The 21,183-nt window shown below is 35.8% G+C and overlaps 5 protein-coding genes across 6 annotated transcripts; 1 reads left to right on the top strand and 4 right to left on the bottom strand.

Annotated features, from left to right (window-relative positions):
• Positions 1 to 2,363: 2,363 nt before the first annotated feature.
• On the bottom strand, positions 2,364 to 3,987 carry LOC125212409 (large ribosomal subunit protein eL42). Of its 2 annotated transcripts, XM_048112575.1 has the most exons (4): positions 3,890 to 3,987; positions 2,886 to 3,065; positions 2,673 to 2,747; positions 2,364 to 2,588 (listed from the first exon to the last, which is right to left on the bottom strand). In XM_048112575.1, the coding sequence occupies exons 1-4, from the start codon at positions 3,890 to 3,892 to the stop codon at positions 2,529 to 2,531; spliced, it is 318 nt and encodes a 105-aa protein (XP_047968532.1). In that variant the 5' UTR covers positions 3,893 to 3,987; the 3' UTR covers positions 2,364 to 2,528. The 2 variants fall into 2 exon arrangements, with proteins under 2 accessions (XP_047968532.1, XP_088923822.1); XM_089067696.1 differs by having other exon boundaries at positions 2,364 to 2,747.
• A 1,170-nt stretch (positions 3,988 to 5,157) lies between these two features.
• Positions 5,158 to 7,225, top strand: LOC125210635 (glycine-rich RNA-binding protein 3, mitochondrial-like). The gene is made up of 5 exons (XM_048110180.2): positions 5,158 to 5,281; positions 5,781 to 5,925; positions 6,012 to 6,080; positions 6,408 to 6,514; positions 6,615 to 7,225. The coding sequence occupies exons 2-5, from the start codon at positions 5,790 to 5,792 to the stop codon at positions 6,975 to 6,977; spliced, it is 675 nt and encodes a 224-aa protein (XP_047966137.1). The 5' UTR covers positions 5,158 to 5,281; positions 5,781 to 5,789; the 3' UTR covers positions 6,978 to 7,225.
• A 293-nt stretch (positions 7,226 to 7,518) lies between these two features.
• LOC125215722 (uncharacterized) lies at positions 7,519 to 10,799 on the bottom strand. Its single transcript, XM_048117245.2, has 3 exons — positions 9,410 to 10,799; positions 8,481 to 8,884; positions 7,519 to 8,273 (listed from the first exon to the last, which is right to left on the bottom strand). Exons 1-3 carry the CDS (start codon positions 10,284 to 10,286, stop codon positions 7,560 to 7,562), a joined length of 1,995 nt encoding a protein of 664 aa, XP_047973202.1. The 5' UTR covers positions 10,287 to 10,799; the 3' UTR covers positions 7,519 to 7,559.
• Positions 10,800 to 12,895: 2,096 nt separating this feature from the next.
• On the bottom strand, positions 12,896 to 16,687 carry PSP (3-phosphoserine phosphatase). Its single transcript, XM_048112613.2, has 8 exons — positions 16,548 to 16,687; positions 15,262 to 15,502; positions 14,958 to 15,090; positions 14,754 to 14,861; positions 14,291 to 14,384; positions 14,073 to 14,222; positions 13,932 to 13,985; positions 12,896 to 13,202 (listed from the first exon to the last, which is right to left on the bottom strand). Exons 2-8 carry the CDS (start codon positions 15,491 to 15,493, stop codon positions 13,077 to 13,079), a joined length of 897 nt encoding a protein of 298 aa, XP_047968570.1. The 5' UTR covers positions 15,494 to 15,502; positions 16,548 to 16,687; the 3' UTR covers positions 12,896 to 13,076.
• Positions 16,688 to 17,368: 681 nt separating this feature from the next.
• Positions 17,369 to 20,946, bottom strand: LOC125209563 (ATP synthase subunit gamma, mitochondrial). The gene is made up of 9 exons (XM_048109161.2): positions 20,763 to 20,946; positions 19,555 to 19,598; positions 19,293 to 19,445; positions 18,743 to 18,856; positions 18,530 to 18,657; positions 18,241 to 18,363; positions 18,031 to 18,150; positions 17,802 to 17,923; positions 17,369 to 17,674 (listed from the first exon to the last, which is right to left on the bottom strand). Exons 1-9 carry the CDS (start codon positions 20,861 to 20,863, stop codon positions 17,605 to 17,607), a joined length of 975 nt encoding a protein of 324 aa, XP_047965118.1. The 5' UTR covers positions 20,864 to 20,946; the 3' UTR covers positions 17,369 to 17,604.
• Between the last annotated feature and the right edge of the window lie 237 nt (positions 20,947 to 21,183).

The following is a 21,183-nucleotide window of genomic DNA, read 5'->3' on the forward strand; positions in this document are numbered from 1 at the left end:
ACAATCTCACACTACAATTAAACAATAACACAAGCGCCAACACAAACTTTAAGACATCCGAAAACAATACTCACGTAAAAAAATGAGGAAGAAAACAGAGAGACCAAATGAGGGGAAACCCCGAAATCCGTCGGAATGGGTGGAGTTGGAAATCAAATTTAAGAAGACAATTGCAATTGCAAGTTCGATTTCCAATCCACCCGATCCCGACAGATTTCGGCCCGAAATCAACCCCCATTTCACCTCTCGGCCCAAAGATGTATCTGCATTTTAGAGAGAGAGAGAGAGAGAGAGAGATGAGAGGCAATGAAGAATGAATGATACATGTCTATATAAAGAGATGAGAGGCTAATGGATAAAGATTAGGCGTTGATTTGTTGGTTGCTTTGTCCAACAATAATTTTCTTTCTTTATTATAATATATAGTTTTTTGTTATATCAATGCTGTTGTTTTTACCTAACACAAGAAATTTTGTGGTCCCTTTATATCTATAAATACTATTCAATTTCTTATCTTACTATTTGTACTATGTATTTATGTGGTTTGGTTTTTCTAAAGGCGAATAAAAAGTCTGTCTTTCTTGGTCACCTTAACATGTAAGAGTTCATAAATATTACAATCAGATAAATAAAACACTCACACACTAATCATTTTTAGGTGATTCGAATATTTAACTTATTAATTAGAGAAGAAAAGTCTAGCAAATATATACTAATATAAAATTAAACTTAGTATACACTTCTGTCATATTCAAAATAACACGTTTACATTTTATGAATGACCAACTCAAAGTCACACATTTCTAAAATAAAAAATATATATTATTTTCTCCATTTTATTCTCTACTAGCATAGTAGTAGTAAATTTTTCATCACTTAAACATTAAACAACTTGATAAAAAAATAAAATCCATAAGATAAAAAGAATATAACTTAAAATTCAACCTCAAGCCTCCACTTTATATAGTCTACATTAATCTACATACCAATCCCACTATGTCCCAACTAGCACTAACTAATGATAAAATAGGAAGATACTTTCTCAATTCACAAGATATCAATATTATTAATTAATATTTGTGTCACACCCCATAAATCTATTTTTAAAGGATGAAAAAAATATAAGATATTTATATAATTATAAGACCTAAAACACATATAGTGGGTATTTCTACTTTTAAGGAAAATGTGTGGTTTCAATTCACAATATATCAATATTATTCATTAAAATTTGTGTCACATCCATAAATATATTTTTAAAGGATGAAAAAAATATAAGATAAAGCACATATAGTGAGTTTCTTTTTTTTTTTTTCTACTTTTAAGGATATTTTGTGATTTGTGAGAAGAAGCAAGTCGAAGACGTACAGACAATTATATTTATAAGTGGTATTGACACTACCGCTTTTCCGCACCTTGTTTTTGTAAGCCGGATTTAATACTATAGTATATACCAAAGAATATGCTATTAATCATATTAATTGCATCTCCTTTGATTTTACTTATTTATTTTCTTAACTAATTGCAACTTGTAACTACATGCCATTTTTATTTTATACCATGTCTCATCATCGATCTGTCTTTTGCAATTTTCTTCATGCCCTTGAAATCCCGTTCGGCCTGATTTAACAAAATTAAACGTTGTTTCGGGCCGAACCGGACTATTACACACAGGCTCGACTGGCCAAATTTGGTCGGTTAAGGCTTTCGTATGCTAGACTAGGCTGTTTTTAGCTTAAGACAGCCCAACTCGGTTCAGCCATTGAGGGTGTTTTTTCGTTTAATTGGACATAAAATTTTCACCTATGAGTCAATGTGCAATCCAAAAAATATAATTTGTTTCAATTGGGATTACTCCAAAGTCATAATTAGGGTGGTAAAATTAGAAGACTAGTCAACTAATATAGACGTCTTATAACATTAGAAGAGACATAGTTTGTTTTAAGAAGATTATAAAATACACATTTTTCAGAGTTGCAGCACTCACAAGAAATAAACTCAAACTCTCAACCTATTGATTGTAGAAAAAACATTTACCTATTGATTGTAGAAAAAACATTTATCAACTAAGCTACGCTTTCATCATTAATAAGATTATAGATCTACATAAATTATAAACTAAGAATTTCAAAAGTTATAATCAAACTAGTCGTGTTGTAAAACAAATGTAGATAGGCATTCATTTTATTATGTTATATTTAAATATCTAATTACATAATATTGAGATGAAAGATCATTTTAAATTTAAAATTTTCAACTACTTTTATTGAAAAATTGTTAAACTTGTGAACTCAAGCTCTAAGAAATAACACTAAAACCTCACCTAATGCACTTAATCAAAAATTAAGCAAACAAACAAAATGTTGAAGAAAATTGATGCTGAATACTTAATAGAATAAAATTTGGAAACTAATCAATGTCAGTTACAAGATGTCTCATATTTCACCAAACATTATAAGCAAAAACACAAAAATGTCACTATAATCATCCCACATAACAAAGCAAATCCAAGGGTTCCATTTACCATATTAGAAGAGGGACGTTCCCTTGCCCTTTTTGTCCCCACCGATTTCGAAATGCTTGCACCTCTGCAAAGAATAGATGGCAAACGAGGCCCCATTAGCACGAGGAGTGAGATGCATCAGAGCAGATGTATGTAAAAGGGCACATACCTTGATCGGGTGTTGGGAGACATGCTTGCAGCCCTGGCACTGCAGCCTCAACACAATCTTCTTGGTTGTTTTGGCCTAGACAAGAATCGTTGTTATTAGCATGCCCGGTTCACAATCATAATATTGAGAGCCAATGGGATTTACTTCATTATCTTAGTCGCTGCCGAGCTTAATAGTTTGATAAAACATAACAAGGAAGAATGAACATTTCACCTTCTTGTGGAAGACGGGCTTGGTCTGGCCACCATAGCCTGACTGCTTGCGATCATAACGCCTCTTCCCTTGAGCAGCTAAGCTGTCCTTTCCCTTCTTATACTGGGTGACCTTATGCAAGGTGTGCTTCTTGCACTCCTTTGACTTGCAGTAAGTCTTTTTGGTCTTTGGAACGTTCACCTGCAAATTTGAAACCAGAATTAATCACTTACCGATATTTAAAACAAAGGCCAGATAGAAAGTAATTCTGAATTGCAAAACTCAAGCACAAGATGCACAGAAATTTAAAACCATGCACAAAATCTGACACGAAGAAAAAAAGATTGAAAGTTTGAACACTCTTCCTAAATATTTCGAACGAGCAAAAAAGATGCAATTTCACAAGCCAGAGAAGGGATTAATTCCCCATCTGCATCTAATACACTAACTTAGCATCCAAAATATTGCTTGTTGTTCAGGCATTTCTATTAAGCTCTTGTGCAAAATAACACCAAATTAGCTTCTAGATTGAATGCCTAATTTCAGTCAAGAAGATGTTCACAATGAAATTCAATGTTCACAAATCAGAACTAACATCACAAACAAATCAGCACTCCCTTACAAAATCAATATAAATTTGAATTGCTAGTTTTGCAAACGCCTAAGCACATTTTCACTGACAGTATTAACAAAATCGTTACCAAAGATAAACACATAATCCAACTAAACTATGAAAATAATTGTTCATAAAGCAAATCTAACAAAGCTTCCAGCTCAACAAGTATATCTGTCGCAAACTACCGAAAATGAACATATTAAACAAAATTTCCAGCGCAATTCAAAATCCACATAAATCGGAAGCACCAAATTCGGTGAAACTGACATACAAACTGATTTTTCTGTTTAAATCCTAATTCCGATAATCCAACAAAGTAGACGATGAAACAACTAATTCAATAGTAGCAAACAAAACAAACGCAATCGTAGAAAACTATATATCGCGAGACAATGGAGAAGGCATCTACCATGATTTACAGCTAGGTAGATCTCTGCAGAAATTCGGTTTGCAAACGAAGAAGTATAATTAGGGTTTAGAGTGATATAAAATGGTGCTTAATATGGGCCGGCCCACTTATAAAGATATATGCATTTCATTTTGTAAATAATTAATAAAATACTATATACTACTTTAATAAACTAATTGAAAGATAATAAAGTAAAATAAAATAATACTAGTATATCGAGATCCAATAAAATATGGTTAAAAAGTCATTTTATAAAAAATTAAATGTGACTTTAGCTTGAAAGTCACATTAACAATACATATCATTTATTTTAGGATTAATGTAGTTTTTAAAAGCAAAATTATTAATCGAACGAGATTATAGTTGTATGTTTCTTACATCCGTTAATTTATAATCAAGATTTGCCTCCTTTTTTTTTAGGAAAAATAAAATAAAATTGATGAGAATGGATTGGATATAATACAAATGCACTCAGTGTACATATGACACATATTCTTCTCTCATCTTCCTGCCTCTATCGATGTTGCCTTCACCCCACCCGCCTCCACTCCTGCCAACTCAATCTCCGATGGAAAGCGCTCGTACAGGAGAATACCATGAATATAGCAATTATTGGTGCATTCGCAATTAAAAATAGAATTGTCAACTAGGTCTAGCCATCTTAGCCTAATTCGCATCAAGCCTTAGCCTAATCCATCAGATAAATGAAGCGAGTATGGGTTGACCTGGTGACACTTAAAGGTTCCATCAAGGCTTGTTCATAAACTTATAAACAGCCTACGACCATATCCACAAGAATATCAAACCGCGAACAATTCATCGAAACCCCAACCAAGTAATCTGCTCTAATTAATCCTATTGTCTTCAAGAAAATAAAAATCACTTTTACAATTGTATAGAAACAGATAAAAATTCAATATAGCCTAGCCCAGTTCAGACATAGACTCAAACTAGGCCTAACCTCTAATCAAGTGGGCCTCTTTCGCTTGTGACAGCCCAACCCAGCCCACTTAACTACTTTAATTAAGTCATTTATTATTTTTTATTTTAGATATTATGATCTTATACACTCCACACAAAAGCATTGCACAGTTACACTTACTAATCACTATTCATAATAAAACATTATTATTAATAATATATGAAAAACGAGATTCACATTTCACAGATAATTTCATCTATTTATTCACAATTTTTTTAAAACTCACACCAAATTAAAATGGTACAATTATCACAAAATCATCATGATCTCTCCATCCAACGGCTGGCAGCTACCCATCCGCTTTGCATATATAAATCCTCTCATTTCCACACTCACTCCTAAAACCCTTCCCCTTTCTCACTCTAGGGTTTAACATCTCTCTCTCTCTCTCTACGATCCAAGGGCTGCAGGTATCATTTTCGTTTTCTCTTTCCTCTTTTTGATCAGCAAACCATTCCCAATCGCAGCATGAGCTTTCGCATATGAGTCCGATTTATCTGCTGTTTGTTTAGTGAATTGTTTTCCGTTTACTATCCGTGTTTGGTATCGGATTGATTTCCGATTAGTTTAATATCTGTGGCTTCGGCATTAGCTGTAATTTTTTATGTTTTGGAAGTGAGCTGAATAAATAAGAATGAAAGCATGTTTATATTTCAATTTGTGTATGATTTTGCTTGTGTTTTTATGTTGATGTGCATTTCCGTTCAATTTTAAAAAGTGCTTACTGTTTTGAGCCAACGAAAATGCTTGAATTCGGCTTCACTGTTCGATTTTCTGGTATGAGGATTGTATTGTTTCTCGATTATCAGTTTATTTTTGCATATGATGTGAGAGGAGTTGGATCTAGATTTTGACATATATCAATGGAGTGCTTCTGCTTTGCCTGATAATCTTTGTCAATCTTTTCAGGTTGCAGCGATGGCTTTGTTTAGAAAAGCTGCGAGTCTTTTGGGGAGGACCGTGGGCAGCCGAGTGAGTCGGGAAACATCAGTGTCCAACCCCTCGATTTTTCAAGCAATAAGATGCATGTCAAGTTCAAAGGTTTTTGTAGGAGGTATGTCGCCATTTGTCTCTAGCAGTAAATGACTTGTCCACTGCTCTGTGGAATTTCTTATGACTTCCCTTTGATTCGTGTCGCAGGACTTTCTTACCAGACAGATGAAAACAGTCTTAGAGAGGCTTTTGACAAGTATGGACAAGTTGTGGAAGGTAAGATAATTAGAACTTTCTTGATTTGTAAACCTGTGAATTCTGTAGAATAGTTGGAACTTTCTTGATTTGTATAGGTTTCTTGCATTTGTATATGCGTCTTTCTTACTCATTTTTCAAATTTTCCTCAAAGAATTAAAAACAATTAGATGTTCGATGTAAGCTCGTAGCATGACTCTTAAAAACTGCATTATTAGTGGCTGTTCTTAATGACAAGTGTTTGACCCGTGCCTAGTTATTTATCTTTCTGTATTGATATTTGGTAAACCGGTAAGGGTTTTCCATCTTGTATTGCTAAATGATTGAAGATAATGTGTTTTTATGCAGCACGGGTGATTCTTGACCGTGAAACTCAGAGATCCAGAGGATTCGGGTTTGTTACGTTTGCTACTGCTGAGGAGGCATCAGCTGCCATTCAGGCTCTGGATCAGCAGGTTTGCTAACAATGCTTTGTTCCTTCTTGTTTCTAACAGTTGGGTTCTCGTAATTTCTCAATCTGACTGCTTATCATAATTTCTTTTTGATTACCTCTAGGAACTCCATGGTCGTCAAGTGAAGGTCAACTATGCAAATGATAGGCCACGAGGCTTCGGTGGTGGAGGTTTTGGAGGTGGTGGCGGTGGCTATGGTGGAGGCGGCGGTGGTTATGGTGGTGGAGGCTACAGTGGAGGTGGTGGCGGTTATGGTGGTGGCGGCTACAATGGAGGTGGCGGCGGCTATGGTGGAGCTGGTGGCGGTTATGGTGGTGGAGGCTATCCTGCAGCTGGAGAGAGCCAAACCAGTGGTGATGCTCAGGGATACGGTGGCGATTCTGGTAGCTATGCCTCAGGCGCAGCGGATAGTGGAAGCTACAGAGACTACGATGCCCCGGAAAATTTTGCTGATAAACGGGGTTGATATAGCGATCCCCTCTAATTGGTTCGAGCAAGAATGGAAGCTGCAAGAGATATTATTCACTGATATATGAAATTATCTGATTGTGTAATCTTCCAGAATTCCTAGAACTTTTCTTGTTATGTTTCAATTTTTTGTCTGGTCACGTTTAGTTTATATTATTAGGTTTTTTAGTATTAAGCTTTTGGATCTATATTTGGTGTTTGAAATAACGACATTATTCATCCAAATGTTTTACTTTTAAGTTTTAACAGCTGTTCGTTACTCTTTATTTTGATTTTGATTGTTTTCATCAAATGATATAATCAGCTGTTTTAATGCAATTTTTTTTAATTGAATTACTCAAGTCATTTAATCAAGTTCCGATTACTCTGACTTCATATAATGTGAAAGAACTAAATGTGTCTAAAAAAAAAGGAGTGTCTTGTGTTAGATTGTTTGATATGTTTATATTCGAATCAAAATAAATACGTATTTCTCTTCGATTGTTTTTTTTAAAATAATCATTTTTAAAATCAAGCAACAAACAACATTGAAAACTCAGTAATTAAACTTTATGCAGATTAGCCTCTATTACTCTTTATGTCAATGCTCATTTTCAATATTCAACAACAAAAATTCTCTCTGAGCTTTCAAAACTGCAGGAGAGCCTTGTTTAGCCTTCTCTACTATTTGCTTTATCAGCAGTCTCTCTATCTCGTCGTCCTCGTCACAATCTTCGCTTTCGTCCCTTCTGCAGCCCAAGGCATTGTTCTGCGGTGAATAAAGATCTTCCTCCGTTCGCTGATCAAACACCGTTTCCTGAACCTCATTCAAATCATACTCGGCATGATATCCATTCTCGAACCCAGCTTGGAAATCTTCGTCGTCTGACTCAGAGACCTTTGTGAACACTTCATAGGCCTCATTGTAGGCAGCCAGTGCTTCCCCTGATAAACTGATGACGACAGGTTCATCCATGGACTCGTGTCCGCTTCTAGCAATTGGGCTGTCGCGTGTAGAAGAGTTTTGTGTTCCAGAGCCTGATAGCTCTCTCCAGGGATGGACATGCTTGGATCCCATGTACTTCGACTTCTGCTGACTGTTCTGAAGCGCCGTCTCAAGCTCCTTTATCCGATCTTCTAGTCTTGATTGGATGACTTGATGCAGACGCAAACTCAGCTCTCTAGGGGACACTGGATAGGGGCAAGAGCGTGGGGTGGAGCTTCGGCTTTCATCACTCTCACCATGAAACTCGGCAGCAAACGAGCGAGACCTCAACTTTCCCTCGTGAAAATCTGATACAAAGTCTGGATCAAACTGCATAGTGCAACATATTAAGCCCCATTACATAACTGTCAAAAACCACTCCGAAGAAATAATACGCTTAAATCCGTGTTAGCAATCGACTGCATCCAACAAATATTACACAAGAATATCTAAAATTCAAAGATGCCAGAACCAATATTATTTGACATACTATTCGATCAAAGACAGCAATCAGGAAGAACAAATGTACGCGCTTACCCCTGATAGATTGTAAAGTTTCCCTTCCAAACTGGATGAATTCATGCTTGATTCCAATCTCTGCAACTCCACTTCAAGCTCTGCTTCGATTGCATATAATGATTGCTCCTCGGGTTTCTCATGGCAAGACTCTTCATCAAATTTCTCTTTGAGAGATGAAGGAAGCACTGTATCATTGGTGCAATAATCAACATGTACATCATTTGATTCGTAATTATTCGTAGCAAGCTCCTTTACAGTTAAGGAATCTTTCATCTCAAGTTCCTCCTGTAGATCTTGGACCAGATTCTCATTCTGCTTCAACAAGCTTTTCATCCGTTCGACTTCTTGTTTGTTTGCCATGAAAGAAGATACTACACCCAACGTTAGCCCGAAATAGAAAAGAAGAGCCCTGTTGGATGGTCCTGATAAAGAAAGGAAAGGATATTAGGAATAACATTTACAAACATAAAAATAGCAACATGATTGGTGGATTATTTAATAAATCAAATACTTCTGGTAAAAAAAATGTCACAATTAGAATAGGGTCCCTATTAAGCTACATTCTGTAAATTCATATACTAAAAGAAAACAAGATTCTGTTCCACCATGACAGAAGTTCCTTTAAAAGTTCCGACATAATGAAGAATGCAGCAGTTCTCACTTCTCATCACCATAGTGATGAAACAATGTTCTGAACTGGCTTTGATCCTTCAAAAATAGCGCGCATAGAAATGCCCTATTATTATAAATTCCACAGGCAGTATGCAATAACAAAACAATTTGACAAAGTGAGAAATCATTGGTGAATTAGCATTGGCAATAAGGATAACTAAATCTTAACCATGTTAAATAAAGCAAGTTTGAATCTATTCTCTCCTAAAAGATAAACCACATGCCTATTCTCTATCACTAACAGAAACTGAGGTAATGGTTCGATAAAAAACCACCTTGTGCATTGGCGTGGTGATCACCATGGGAAGCTTTGCTAGAGTGAATTCCTTGAAACACATGCTTCTGTTTCTCTCTTGTTTTAGCTCTCTTCCCAAACTCTGCAGGTTCGATATTAGGCAGTGCTGGAATGCCACATACAGCCGAATTTACTTGTGAGTACCCATCCTTCCTTACCCACCGTTCCCCTCCTGCTGTTCCAATTGGTTCAGTGAGGGATTCACACGGTGCCGTGCTAATTATCCTACTTCCATCAGTGACAAGAAATGGCCTCAAACGTGGTTTCCCCAATGAATTGCGCGCATATTCTTCACTTTCATCGCATTCCTCGTACAACTGGGCCATAAGACAACTCTGGAGAGAAGTCTGTGGCTTTATGGATTGACTATCAAATCTCCGACTCTTCAGGCCACTTCTCCTTCTCCTACTAGAACTAGAGGAAAACACTATCTCACTTGATAAACGACGAGGCGATATATCACTAGCAAAACCTCCACTACTGTCGAAAGGTAATCTACTTTCCAAATCCCCTTGAGCGTCTTCAACGTCTGGATTCTGAGCTAAAGAACTTCCCATTACCATGTTATCATCTTCATATCCACTAGTAGAAGTGATTTCAAGGTCAGAAACAGCTTCACAACCCTTGTCTCGTTCTCTGTTGGACATTTCCTCCCCATTACTTTTCCTCGACAACACACTATTAAATGGACCGGTCTTGTCCCCGAGCCTGTGTCTGCTACCGGAGGACTTAGTTTTAACACCGTTAAGATTCTCAGACGACAAATCTACCCATTTATTCTTACCCCCACCGAGATTCTTGAGACGTTGAACTACATAGCCAGCACCAGCAGCTGCAGCAACCACCCAAACATCCATTTCCCCCAAATAAACAAACTTCTAAATCACCATACAAATTCAACCCTAATATTTCAGCTTCCTAATCCATCACCACCAACTAAATTAACAAAGCCAAATCCAATGTAGCTTAGGTCAAACAAACCACACATCAAAACTCAACTAAATTCCCAAATCCAAATTCTCAAACGAGTCAACATGATTAGCACAATAACTCGCACACATCAAGCATTAAAGCCAAAAACTAACCACAGCTTAGATTTTCACAAACTGACCATCCAGCTACACGAAAAATCTCGAATTAGCATAAACTGAAGTATCGGCAATAACATTGAAAGAGATTAATCCCGCGCGATAAACTGCAAACTGAAACATCTAATCCAAAGGCATAAGCGACGAATCTACGCAGACAAAACAATCAACGGATTGGAAAAGAGGAAAATGAGGAGTTGAAGCGAGCTTTGACTGGGATTGATGAGAAAAATGGATAGAGCGACAATGGGAATAGTTGGTGACGGAGGTAGAAATGTTGTGTGTGAGAGAGAAAAACAGAGAGAGTGGGCCGAGAAGATAATGAGTTGAAGGAAGTAGGCCCACTGGGCTTTAACCTTATGGATATTTACTTTTAAGCTCGCCGTTGACTCGGCGAGTTTAAAGAAAAGGGCAGAAAAATAATGGAAAAAGTAAATATATAATACTCCGTTCGTTCGTAAAATATTGTCCATGTTTAACTCGGCACGGGTTTTAAGAAATGTGAAGAAAAGTGAGTGGAAAAAGTTAATGAAATATATGCTCCACAGTTATTAGTTTTATAATAGAATGTGAGTGTAATGAGTTAGTGGAAAGTGAGGTTCATTTACTAAAAAAAGGTAAAAAAGTAAAGTGGACAACACTTCACGAAAGGACCGAAATGGCAAAATTAGACAACATTTCACGGACGGAGGAAGTATGTGTCTTACTTTTATATACACCTACAAAGTATTATTGTTATAATAAAATATGAGTGAAATGACATAGGATTAGTAGATTCTAAAACTTACTTCCATTTATAGTAAAAATGAAAAATAACTCTTATAATGGAATGAATCAAAATAATAAAAATAACTTTTATTGTGAAAGGAATTTTTTCCATTTAAGTTTGTCCACCAAAATTAATCATATTTCTTTTTATAAAAACTTTTCACTATTTATTTCTCACTCTCTTTAATTTTCTCCCTCATACTTTATTAATTATTCACTGAAACTTACCGAAGCATTTACATATTTTTATGAATGAATGAAATATATGTTTTTATTTCTTACGGTTTACATGGGTGCACCAAACAACTAGTGCATGACACAATACTAAATATAGCTATACGAATAATCTGGATTCATTATTGTAATGTTGAAAATATCATGCAAGGTATATCATGTTTGAGAAATCAACTTAACTATGGTAAGATATATGATTATTGTTTTGTAAATTTTGGAATAGAATCACAATAATTAAGGAAAAAAACACATAATATTTGACTAATTAAACCTAAATAAGAAACTATATAATTAGGCTTAAAACCGATTTGGTATATCTCTTGCATCAGTAGTGAAAAAAAGAAAGTGTGTTAGTTTCAAATATAATTATTAAGCATGTTTATATACTAATGGAATTACAGTTAATGCACTATTAAAGAAGAAATTAAAGTGAATTGCAATGATTTTGACATAAACTAAATAAAATTAAATAGAATTAAATCATGAGAATTGATTGATGAATTAATTAAACCAACCCCACATATACACATGTCGATCTCATTAAAAGAGTCCAACCAAATAATGAGACCATAAAGCAACCTTTTCATTCCAAATTTCCAACAACTAAAGTTGGCTATGAATCAAATCATGGCACCCACATTGTATTTTGCTTTTTTTTTTTTCTTTTAAAACGTCCCCTTCACCTTTCTTTCTTTAATATAAACAAGAATGGGTACACCAGTTTTAAAATACTGATTTTAAGAATAAAGAAATTAACTCACCATATAAAAAAAAATGAATGCATATGATAAAAAATGTAAATACATAAATATTTTATTGATAACATGATTGGGGATAGTATCTGTAAATAAAAGTGATTAATATTTATAGACGTATTAAAATAACAAAAATAAATTGTTTGTACACCTCTAGCTTAATTTATTTTATATATTTAGTTTAATATTAATATATTAAAAATATTAGTATTACTCCCTCCGTTCCCCATTAGGAGTAACACTTTGACCGGGACGAATTTTAAGAAATGTAAAGAAAAGTTGATTGAAAAAGTTAGTGAAATGTGAGACTCACTTTTTTATATTAATTTTATAATAAAATGTGAGTGAAATGAGTTAGTGGAATGTGAGACATACTTACCATTTATGATAAAAATGAAGTGCTACTCTTAATTGAGGACGGACCAAAATGGAAATTAGTAACTCTTATTAAGGGACGGAGAGAGCAATAATTTTCTAAAATTCATAAAATTCAAAGCTTGATTTGTTTGTGTTCTCTATTACTTCAAATAAATGAATAAAATAAAAAATATGAACAAATTGAGCTTTCATTTGTCCAAGATCATATAACATCAAGATTTATTTTTGCTAACACAATCATCATAAGCTAATTATCACTTTCATTTGTCCAAAAACTGGACCTAAATTTCTTCACTATGGCTAAAAAATCAGACAAATATGCGAGAATAAAAACATCAATATAGGGAAACTCACTGAATAATTATAGAATAATGAAAAAGAGAAAAATGAAGAAAACAGAAAATGAAGGGTTATTCAACCATGCCTAGTCCAGTGAGTTGATCAAGTCTTTGAAATTGAAGACCAGCCAATCAGCTTTAGCTGCAACCGGCTCTCGGAGCACAACTCCAGCATAGCATACAAACAAGTCGGCCCCACCGGGCTTCCGAGCCTGAAACAGCGATGAACACAAGACGATAAATACGACAATGCACAAATATGCTTTAGAAAGAAGGGAAAAATAGATATAAATGCAAATATAGGGAACATAATGATTTGATGCATAAACTACTTTTTTAACATAGAAGTCATGAACTATACATAATGGCGACAGTCGATGCACTAGATTAGATAATACCGAGATAAGAATAAACACGGCCTCTAAATTAGTGGAGACGGGCAGATATACTATGTAATCTTAGCACTTAGGAGACAGGCCGAGATAAGAATAAACACGGCCTCTAAATTCGAATTATGAGCAATAGTGGGAGCCGAACGGGTCCAATAACAAATTAGGTATCCTAACTATAGTCATTTTAATGAAAGGATTGTCACAAGACTAACAAAAATTAACCAAAATTCAATCTCTGACAAGGGAAAGATTGCATATGATGTACGGTGTCACCGTGTCAGGGATTTTAACACAAACATGAGCGAACATTGAAGCAACGTCGTTCGCTTCCTAAACCAAAGATGATGATAAAATCTAACAGAGCCATGTAATCTTTTTATGGGTGAAGTTAAATTTGGTAGTTTAATTATGTATGTTTTATAACTTTTTTTGCTGGATTGTCAATAGGTTTTGTAGTTAATTGCAATAATGTATTGTTCAGGACATTTTCGTTCAAAAGGCAATAGTTTAGATATCGAACCATGATTAGAGAGATATGATATTTCTCACCTCAAGATCAGTTGCGCCGTCTCCAATCATGACTAGAGACTTGAAACCTCGGGCCTGGAAACGGAAGGGGAAAGTTTTGACGAGGGCTGAAAACAGACGAAAGAAGTATCGAAAGCAGGAAATGTGAGATCATAGACAGACCTTCCTAATCTGCTGAACAGCAACGGCTTTCCCACCACTTCTTGAAGTAGGCTCGTTGGGATCAAAACCCGAAAACTCCCCAGAGCTTCCAAAGAGAAGTTGATTGGCGTATATGTTCTCGAGTGGTATCCCAAGTAGTGTAGCGATGGGCTTCAAAATGATTTTCGTAGAACATATCTTAGAAATGGAAAAACGAAAAGTAGAGACTTTCAGCTTACGTTTATCATTTGACGAAATCCTCCAGACACGAGATAGACAGTCTTGTTCTTTTCATGCAGCTTCTTCACAAGTGCCTCGATTCCAGGCGAGAGCCTATATAACGGAAAGCAATTAAGCCTCGTTTATTATCAGAGGAAAGGCAAATGTTTGGAAGTTGTTTACTTCTAAACATTCACAAAAGTAATAGCAATGTGCAAAAATTTTCTCATAAATACATATGGAGTCGGTTAGTCCAGACTGTGCACCAAGCATGGCACGAGCAGTCGAGCACAGCAAGACAAACTGCCTATTTTGAATTTATGTATGTGAGATCAAGTGCGATGTAAAAATGATGGCATATTTCGTTTCCTACTTCCAAATTTATGTACGTGTAAACTAGTAGTAGTAGTACTAAATAGACTCTAGTCCAGTAAATCTCGCATTAATTCGAAAAGCAAAGCTTCGGAATATAAACATTTGTACCTTGGAGGTCTCTTCTCGAGGAACTCCTGAACCAGGGACTGGGATGGGCTAAAAAGAGATAATCTGGCAGCCAGTGCTTGCTCGAAAGGAACAGAACCGCCCATTGCCCTATCAATCCAACAACATACAGATTATGTTGTTGGGTTCAAAACTTTTCGGCAAAACTAAAACAACAAGAAGATAATGAAGAGAAAGCCACTAAACCTGGCAGTCCATTCTGCAACAGCCTCTCCGGCTCCACAGAACTCTGCCAGCTCATCGATTCCCTCGTCCACACACACAGTGCTATCCACGTCGAAGCATACAGCATTCGCATTTCTCCACACATCAAGGATCTCTTACACAATAGAACAAAGCAATTAATAACAGCATGTATTAGGCACAACCGCACAAACCATCGTTAAATTTGTGAGGAAATTCAAGCAGTCGTTTTGGCCATTACTAGAATCGAAACCTTTCTGAACATAAAGCAAATAAAAGACTACTTAAAGTCCAGGTCTAGATGTACCTTTAGAAGGCAACGTGTTGTCAAAACGGCTCGTTGCTGAGTCCTCCACTGGCTGAACAGAAGCAGCAACCGAATTGAATGATTTTGGGCTTCCCATTACCACAGTTGGAGAAACCAACACTCTCCTTGTAACTCTGGGAGCCAATAAAGGAACGTGTATTGGGTTGTTTTTGCAACTACAGAGAGAGCGAACCGGAGTCAAATTGATCCGAGCACACATCAAACTCTCCATCAAAAGTATCTGTCGTAACATATCAAAAGTGAGCACATACACCACCAAAAAAAACAAAAACAACATACAAAATCTTCATGCTCACTAAGACTGCCTGAAACATGTTTTTCCGAGCCCATCAACATACACAATCTTCATTCTCAATAAGCCAAACAACTAAGAACCACATGGAAATACATTCATAAAACGAGAGTGGGATGCTACATTGGAAACGGCCAGCATAGCTCAGCTCCATGCCATATTTTCTTTTCAAATAATCACCAAATTGCTCATATATTCACGACGCGAATTAATAATTACTATGATGCAATAGACCCTCCCCACCAAACCAAGTCACACGAAAAAATGTCCTTTCAAAATCTCAAACTCTAACTAGTAACTACACAAAACACATTCCCCTTCAATGATTATTTCCGCTTAAGGTCCTGACGTTATTACATGAAAGACAGAGTAATAAACACAATTCAGTACATACGCTTTCTCCATCGGCTAAAAGAAAAAAGGAACACAAAATCATGCCTAAGAACCGCATACATATAGCTGCATTGGAAATGGTCGGGATAGCTCAGCTTCATGCCTTATTCTATAAAATCGACAAATTACTCATATATTTATGCGAATCATGATGCAAAAGCCAATTCACATGAAAATTATATTTTCAAAATCTCTAACTCTAACAGTAGATAATACATTCCCCTTCAATTATTTTTTTCGAACAAGCTCCTGAATTTAGGAGTTATAAACACAATTCAGTAGGGCTTTTTCCATCACGGAAAAAATGAGGACAACTTAATCCAAATAATAACTTCGTGAATAAAGAATCAAACTTTCTCAGGAAAAAATGCAGAATGCAGCGCCGCAGAGGCTTGTTTGAATCAAGCTCAGCTCGTGCTAGCTAAACAAAAATCTCACACACAAATTCAAACCAAATTACGCCTTGAATTGTATTCACATACCAAAAAAAATCAAATCTTTTATTGAAGGAAGAAATACAGGAACTCGATTGAAGAAATAACTCAACGAATAATAACGAGATTGAGGAAATAGAGATTACCCTTTTTTCTTTTCTTAGAAATGTAGATCTCTTGCAGTGGAAGAGGGAGAGTGATTATGAATGGGATCTTTGCTCTCTGAATTTATGATGCTAAACCCACCAACCATATAGCTACACTTTTTCATTTCTTTATTTTAGAAATACTAATATTGTTAGTATTCCATTTTTATAAGAAAAAGAAGAAAGGCAAAATTAGAATCTATTTAGTCTAATCTAATTTAATTTTTTGATCAGGTATACCTCAACTTAATGCTCCCTCCTTAAAAAAAAAGCTTTATTTATGGGCTATACATATTTTAATAAAATGAGATTGATTTTTGTGGACGAATAAAATGAGAAAATGAGACAGTTTTATGAACAGAAAACAAGTTAGTTTATATATTTCCATTGCTAATCTCAAGTCAACTTAATAAATTATTTAATTTATATATATGATTTATGATAAATTTAATAAAAATCAGGATTGATCCTATACTCATTACAGTTAGCAACCAGATTAAACAACTTTACAACGTGGAAGGCAGTTTTCACTTTTTCAAAGGTAGTATTTACCTAATTAGAGTAAAAAACATAATCCCATTTAACAGTTTCAAGAACTAAATGTATAAAATATGCACTCAATACATAAGGGCTCTTGTAAAAATTGTCTTCCTGATCAAAATTCAAAATGGAATTCCATAGTCTAATAACATATTTATATACATGTGATTACTTCTGATAAAAACTATGCCTTTACTATATGGAGTATGTGCAAGTCCCATATTTTGGCAAAAAAAAGAACTCTACGAGAGTCATACCCACACACCAACAGACAATATCGATAGTCGAAAACAAGCAAGATGTATTTTCGAAATTCAAGAACACTTTTTTAGTACAATAGATTACAAACAGACCTCTCATAGTTAAAAGGCACAAACCAGTATCCCTTGCATAAAGGTAGCAAGGGGATTATTTCAGGTATCCGGAAACCTCAAATGGAGGGATCGCCAAAAGTGCAAAACAAGAAATATTATTTCATCAATTTCTCACTAGAGAAGCAATTGAATCCTTTGCTGAATTAGCCCTCCAATGCCGATGCTCCAGATATAATCTCTATCAGTTCTGTAGTGATAGTCGCTTGACGAGTCCTGATTGTAAACAAAAAAGAGCAATCAGATTGGTTGGCGAAGATTTGAACAAAACGAAACCAATCAGCAAAGTAAACACCCCCTTGCCCTTTGTATTAATAATAATGCAAAGAGAAATGCATGAAACCTGTTATAAGTAAGCGTGAGGCGGTCAAGCATCTCTCCGGCATTTCTGCTTGAGCTGTCCATAGCAGACATTCTAGCTCCCTGTTCACTGCAAGCATTTTCTAAGACAGCATTGAACATAACCTGAAAGACATATTAAGAGTTTAAATATCAGGTCTGAAGTAGAAATCAGTCCTAGCCTTATTTTATCGAATCCAGTATTTAATAAGATTCCGAAAGGTAAAACATACACAAGAGAATTGGAACTCTGTCAGATTCTGAAGCACTTCAGACTTTGTTTCAGCACCTTCGACTTCGTAAGAATCCAATTCCCCAAGTTGACCCCCAGCTTCAGATTCTCTCTCAACAATCTATACCATCATTGGAAGCAATTAGCATGCAGCATGTGTATACTTTCACGAAATGAGTTGTCATTAAATTCATTCGATGCAATAACTGACCTCAGGGGATAAAATAGTAGATACTGATGGAATAAACTGGACCACTGATTGGAACTTATTGTACACAATCCTTAATGCATCATATTCTACATTCTTTAAGATGTCATCAGCAAGCACAGCAACCTGCACAGACCAGTAGGATTAGAATATTAAGCCAGTAAGTGGCAGGAGAAAACTTGATTCAGATTCGAGAATTAGATGGTCAGAATTTTCATCTAATCTAGGAGATTGATATGAGAGAGAGGCAATCACAGGGGGGGGGGGGGATAAAGCATGGAGAAAAGACAACCTGAGTATAGTTCAGAGCATTCTTCTGCAACTCAGTCAGGGCTAGCTCAATGTCATTCTTGGAGTCTCGCACAAGTTGGGCCTTGGCTTTCTCTCCCACAATAACATACTTGCATTCCTTGTCAGGACCTAAACAACGTGACTTATGGTTACTACTTACTAGCTTATTTTGCTATAGGAAGGAAGGAAGAAAGAAAGGAGGGACAGAAGATACCAGAGTTTAACTTCCTGAGGCCTCTGCTTACTTTCACTGAAGTAGAATTGATACCACCACACAGACCTTTGTCTGAGGAAATTGTAACCACGACAGTCTTCTTCACATCAACACCTTATGTAAATGATGGAAGTCAATAAGTCTAAAATTAAAAAATATAAGAGCTTGGCAGGGATGGTCCTAACTCCAAATGAGTAAATCATAAAATCTGATGGAAGTAATCTTAATGACATCTAATGCTTGGAAACATATTTTGTAGGATGGATAAGGATTGTTCCAGATCACTGTCATAGGTAAGTTATGCCATGAGAAAAAGATAATGTGATGCTCTTGAGATGAGTCCAAGTGCTACCAAAACATAGAAAACAAATGATGATACAGAATTGTACTGAACTATTAATATTCACACATACACCATACAGATTTTTTTGAAAGATTAAATTTCCCCCCTAATGACAAAGTCATGTCCAGAAGCCATCATAGATGTTTCCGTAGACAGCATGATGCACTGAGCCCAATTAGAGACCAAAATGTTTGTACACAAACTTACTTGGAAGGTCACCAAGAAGAGCAGTGAATGGTTGCCACAGACCACGTGAGTTTTCAGTTTTTGACTGAATAGCTCGGAGCTTTGAAGCTGCAACCATCTTCATAGCCTTTGTGATTTTTTGAATATTCTTGACACTCTTCATACGATTGCGGACTGTAGGTATGTGGGTTTTTCCATCACAATAGTTCAGTCAAACATAAAAAGGTCATAATATTTTGCTAACTGGCTGATGAAATCATTGGTGGTTCAAGAGTCATCTTACCGATTTGAGTTGACACAGATCGAACTCCCAAGAAAGATTGATCCCTGTTGGCATGAAATGAGCATATTTAGTTAGAAACAAAGAGGTGAAGCAATTATGAATATTATATGCAACTTCTCTAATGCAAACAAAGTGAAAACATTGATAGCCCATAAATAACATATGGGGAGTCGTATATACAATAATGATTATTCTTTGCGTCACCTTGAGTAACATGTTCTTTATAAAATACACGGCGTAGGTCCAATATTGTTATATTTATCTAATCAATGTAAACAGCTAATATTTTCTTTGAAGCTATCTATTTCTTATGATTTTACTCATTTAGTATCAGTTAAATCCTGGCTCCACCTTTCCATCAATGCGCTTAGTCTATAATTGTGTAGCTTATCATCCTCCAGTTTATAATCAGAAACAACTTATCCCCATACTTTGAGCATCATACTTTTGCTTTTAGCTAAACATTTTCAAAACATATCCTTAGATGTAATGTTTCCCGGGCTAACAAGTAACATCGAGAAGATTTGAATACACATAGCACTGATATATTTGAGATGTGAATAATTAATTCAGAATATAAGATATGCCTCGGTCAAGGTTCTAAACAACATCAATAGAACGATTTCCAACTTCGATACAAGCCACTGGCCCAACAAAATAGATGAGGCCAAAGAAACAAATGTGAGGAACCCCATTACATCTGCACATTTCACAACCATGTAACCCGACGAAACAGGAAAAAATATATACTGCTATACTTCTTTTCATTGGCACAACCTCAAAATTATCAACCAAAGTTTTCTCCATATGAGACAACAACTATATGTCTACTACCCATAGCCACACATGGAAACCAGAGATCACAAAAGAATGAGCTTCACAAAAAAACTAGCAATCAGAGACAGGGAAGGGAGACAATTAAGCTACAAGAGGTGCCACATTGACACCAAATCTTCTGCTTTACCAACATACCAGTAAAATTAACACAAATTCGCAATTAATAACGCGATGAAGAACAAATCAGATACCCCTAACATTGGTTGCAACGGCGAAGAATGGCACAAATCCAAGTGAAGCTAGAGCCAAAAAAAGTGAAGCTAAAACGGAATCAAACAAACGCACACGCGAGAGCATATATATCATTATCATCAAAAACAACAACAACACATACAGAGCAATAAGTGAAAGCAAAACAGATCGAATCGTACTCAGAAGGCACGATAGACGAGCGGAGGGGATTGATAGGGCGGGGGGAAATGATAGGGGCGGCGATCCGCCTGCCCTCGCGCCTCAAAGCAGCCATCGCCATTTGGTAACTCTTCAAAATTAGATCGGAAAAATGCGAGCTTTAGGGTTTCTGTGAATTGCTTTGAAATGGAAGTGGTGAGGACTGATTATGACTACTTCTATGATGCTACGACATCGTTTGACTCCGGACGAATTACTATAATTAATCGAATTAATTGGAATCTTTAATATCTGTATATCAAATTGTATCCTTCTTTGATTGCATTAAATAAAATCACATTATATACAAATCCACTATTTTATTACATAGCTGCATAATTAAAGACTAAATTAAAGTTCTTAGAACTAGTTTTTATGAATGAGATGCGCTGATATATAAAT

This window comes from Salvia hispanica, chromosome 3 (genome assembly GCF_029641045.1).
Source record: "Salvia hispanica isolate PSC_SH4W2 chromosome 3, Shi_PSC_v1, whole genome shotgun sequence".
NCBI lineage: Eukaryota > Viridiplantae > Streptophyta > Magnoliopsida > Lamiales > Lamiaceae > Salvia > Salvia hispanica.

Bases quoted from the DNA above. Each gene is read 5' to 3' on its own strand.
- LOC125212409 (XM_089067696.1), bottom strand. The intron at 2,748-2,885 runs GTGAAATGTTCA...ATTCTTGTCTAG, and splicing joins AGCCCGTCTTCCACAAGAAG to GCCAAAACAACCAAGAAGAT.
- LOC125215722 (XM_048117245.2), bottom strand. From the start codon at position 10,286: ATGGATGTTTGGGTGGTTGCTGCAGCTGCTGGTGCTGGCTATGTAGTT. The intron at 8,885-9,409 runs GTGGTTTTTTAT...TTTCTTTATCAG, and splicing joins TCACCACGCCAATGCACAAG to GACCATCCAACAGGGCTCTT. The intron at 8,274-8,480 runs GTAAGCGCGTAC...TGCACTATGCAG, and splicing joins AACTTTACAATCTATCAGGG to TTTGATCCAGACTTTGTATC.
- PSP (XM_048112613.2), bottom strand. From the start codon at position 15,493: ATGGAGAGTTTGATGTGTGCTCGGATCAATTTGACTCCGGTTCGCTCT. The intron at 13,986-14,072 runs GTCTGTCTATGA...TTCCGTTTCCAG, and splicing joins CTGTTCAGCAGATTAGGAAG to GCCCGAGGTTTCAAGTCTCT. The intron at 13,203-13,931 runs GTGAGAAATATC...TCGCTGTTTCAG, and splicing joins ACGGCGCAACTGATCTTGAG to GCTCGGAAGCCCGGTGGGGC.
- LOC125209563 (XM_048109161.2), bottom strand. From the start codon at position 20,863: ATGGCGATGGCTGCTTTGAGGCGCGAGGGCAGGCGGATCGCCGCCCCT. The intron at 19,446-19,554 runs GTAAGATGACTC...ACATACCTACAG, and splicing joins ATCTGTGTCAACTCAAATCG to TCCGCAATCGTATGAAGAGT. The intron at 17,675-17,801 runs GTTTCATGCATT...GTTTACAATCAG, and splicing joins CTCACGCTTACTTATAACAG to GACTCGTCAAGCGACTATCA.
- LOC125210635 (XM_048110180.2), top strand. From the start codon at position 5,790: ATGGCTTTGTTTAGAAAAGCTGCGAGTCTTTTGGGGAGGACCGTGGGC. The intron at 6,081-6,407 runs GTAAGATAATTA...GTTTTTATGCAG, and splicing joins GTATGGACAAGTTGTGGAAG to CACGGGTGATTCTTGACCGT. The intron at 6,515-6,614 runs GTTTGCTAACAA...GATTACCTCTAG, and splicing joins TTCAGGCTCTGGATCAGCAG to GAACTCCATGGTCGTCAAGT.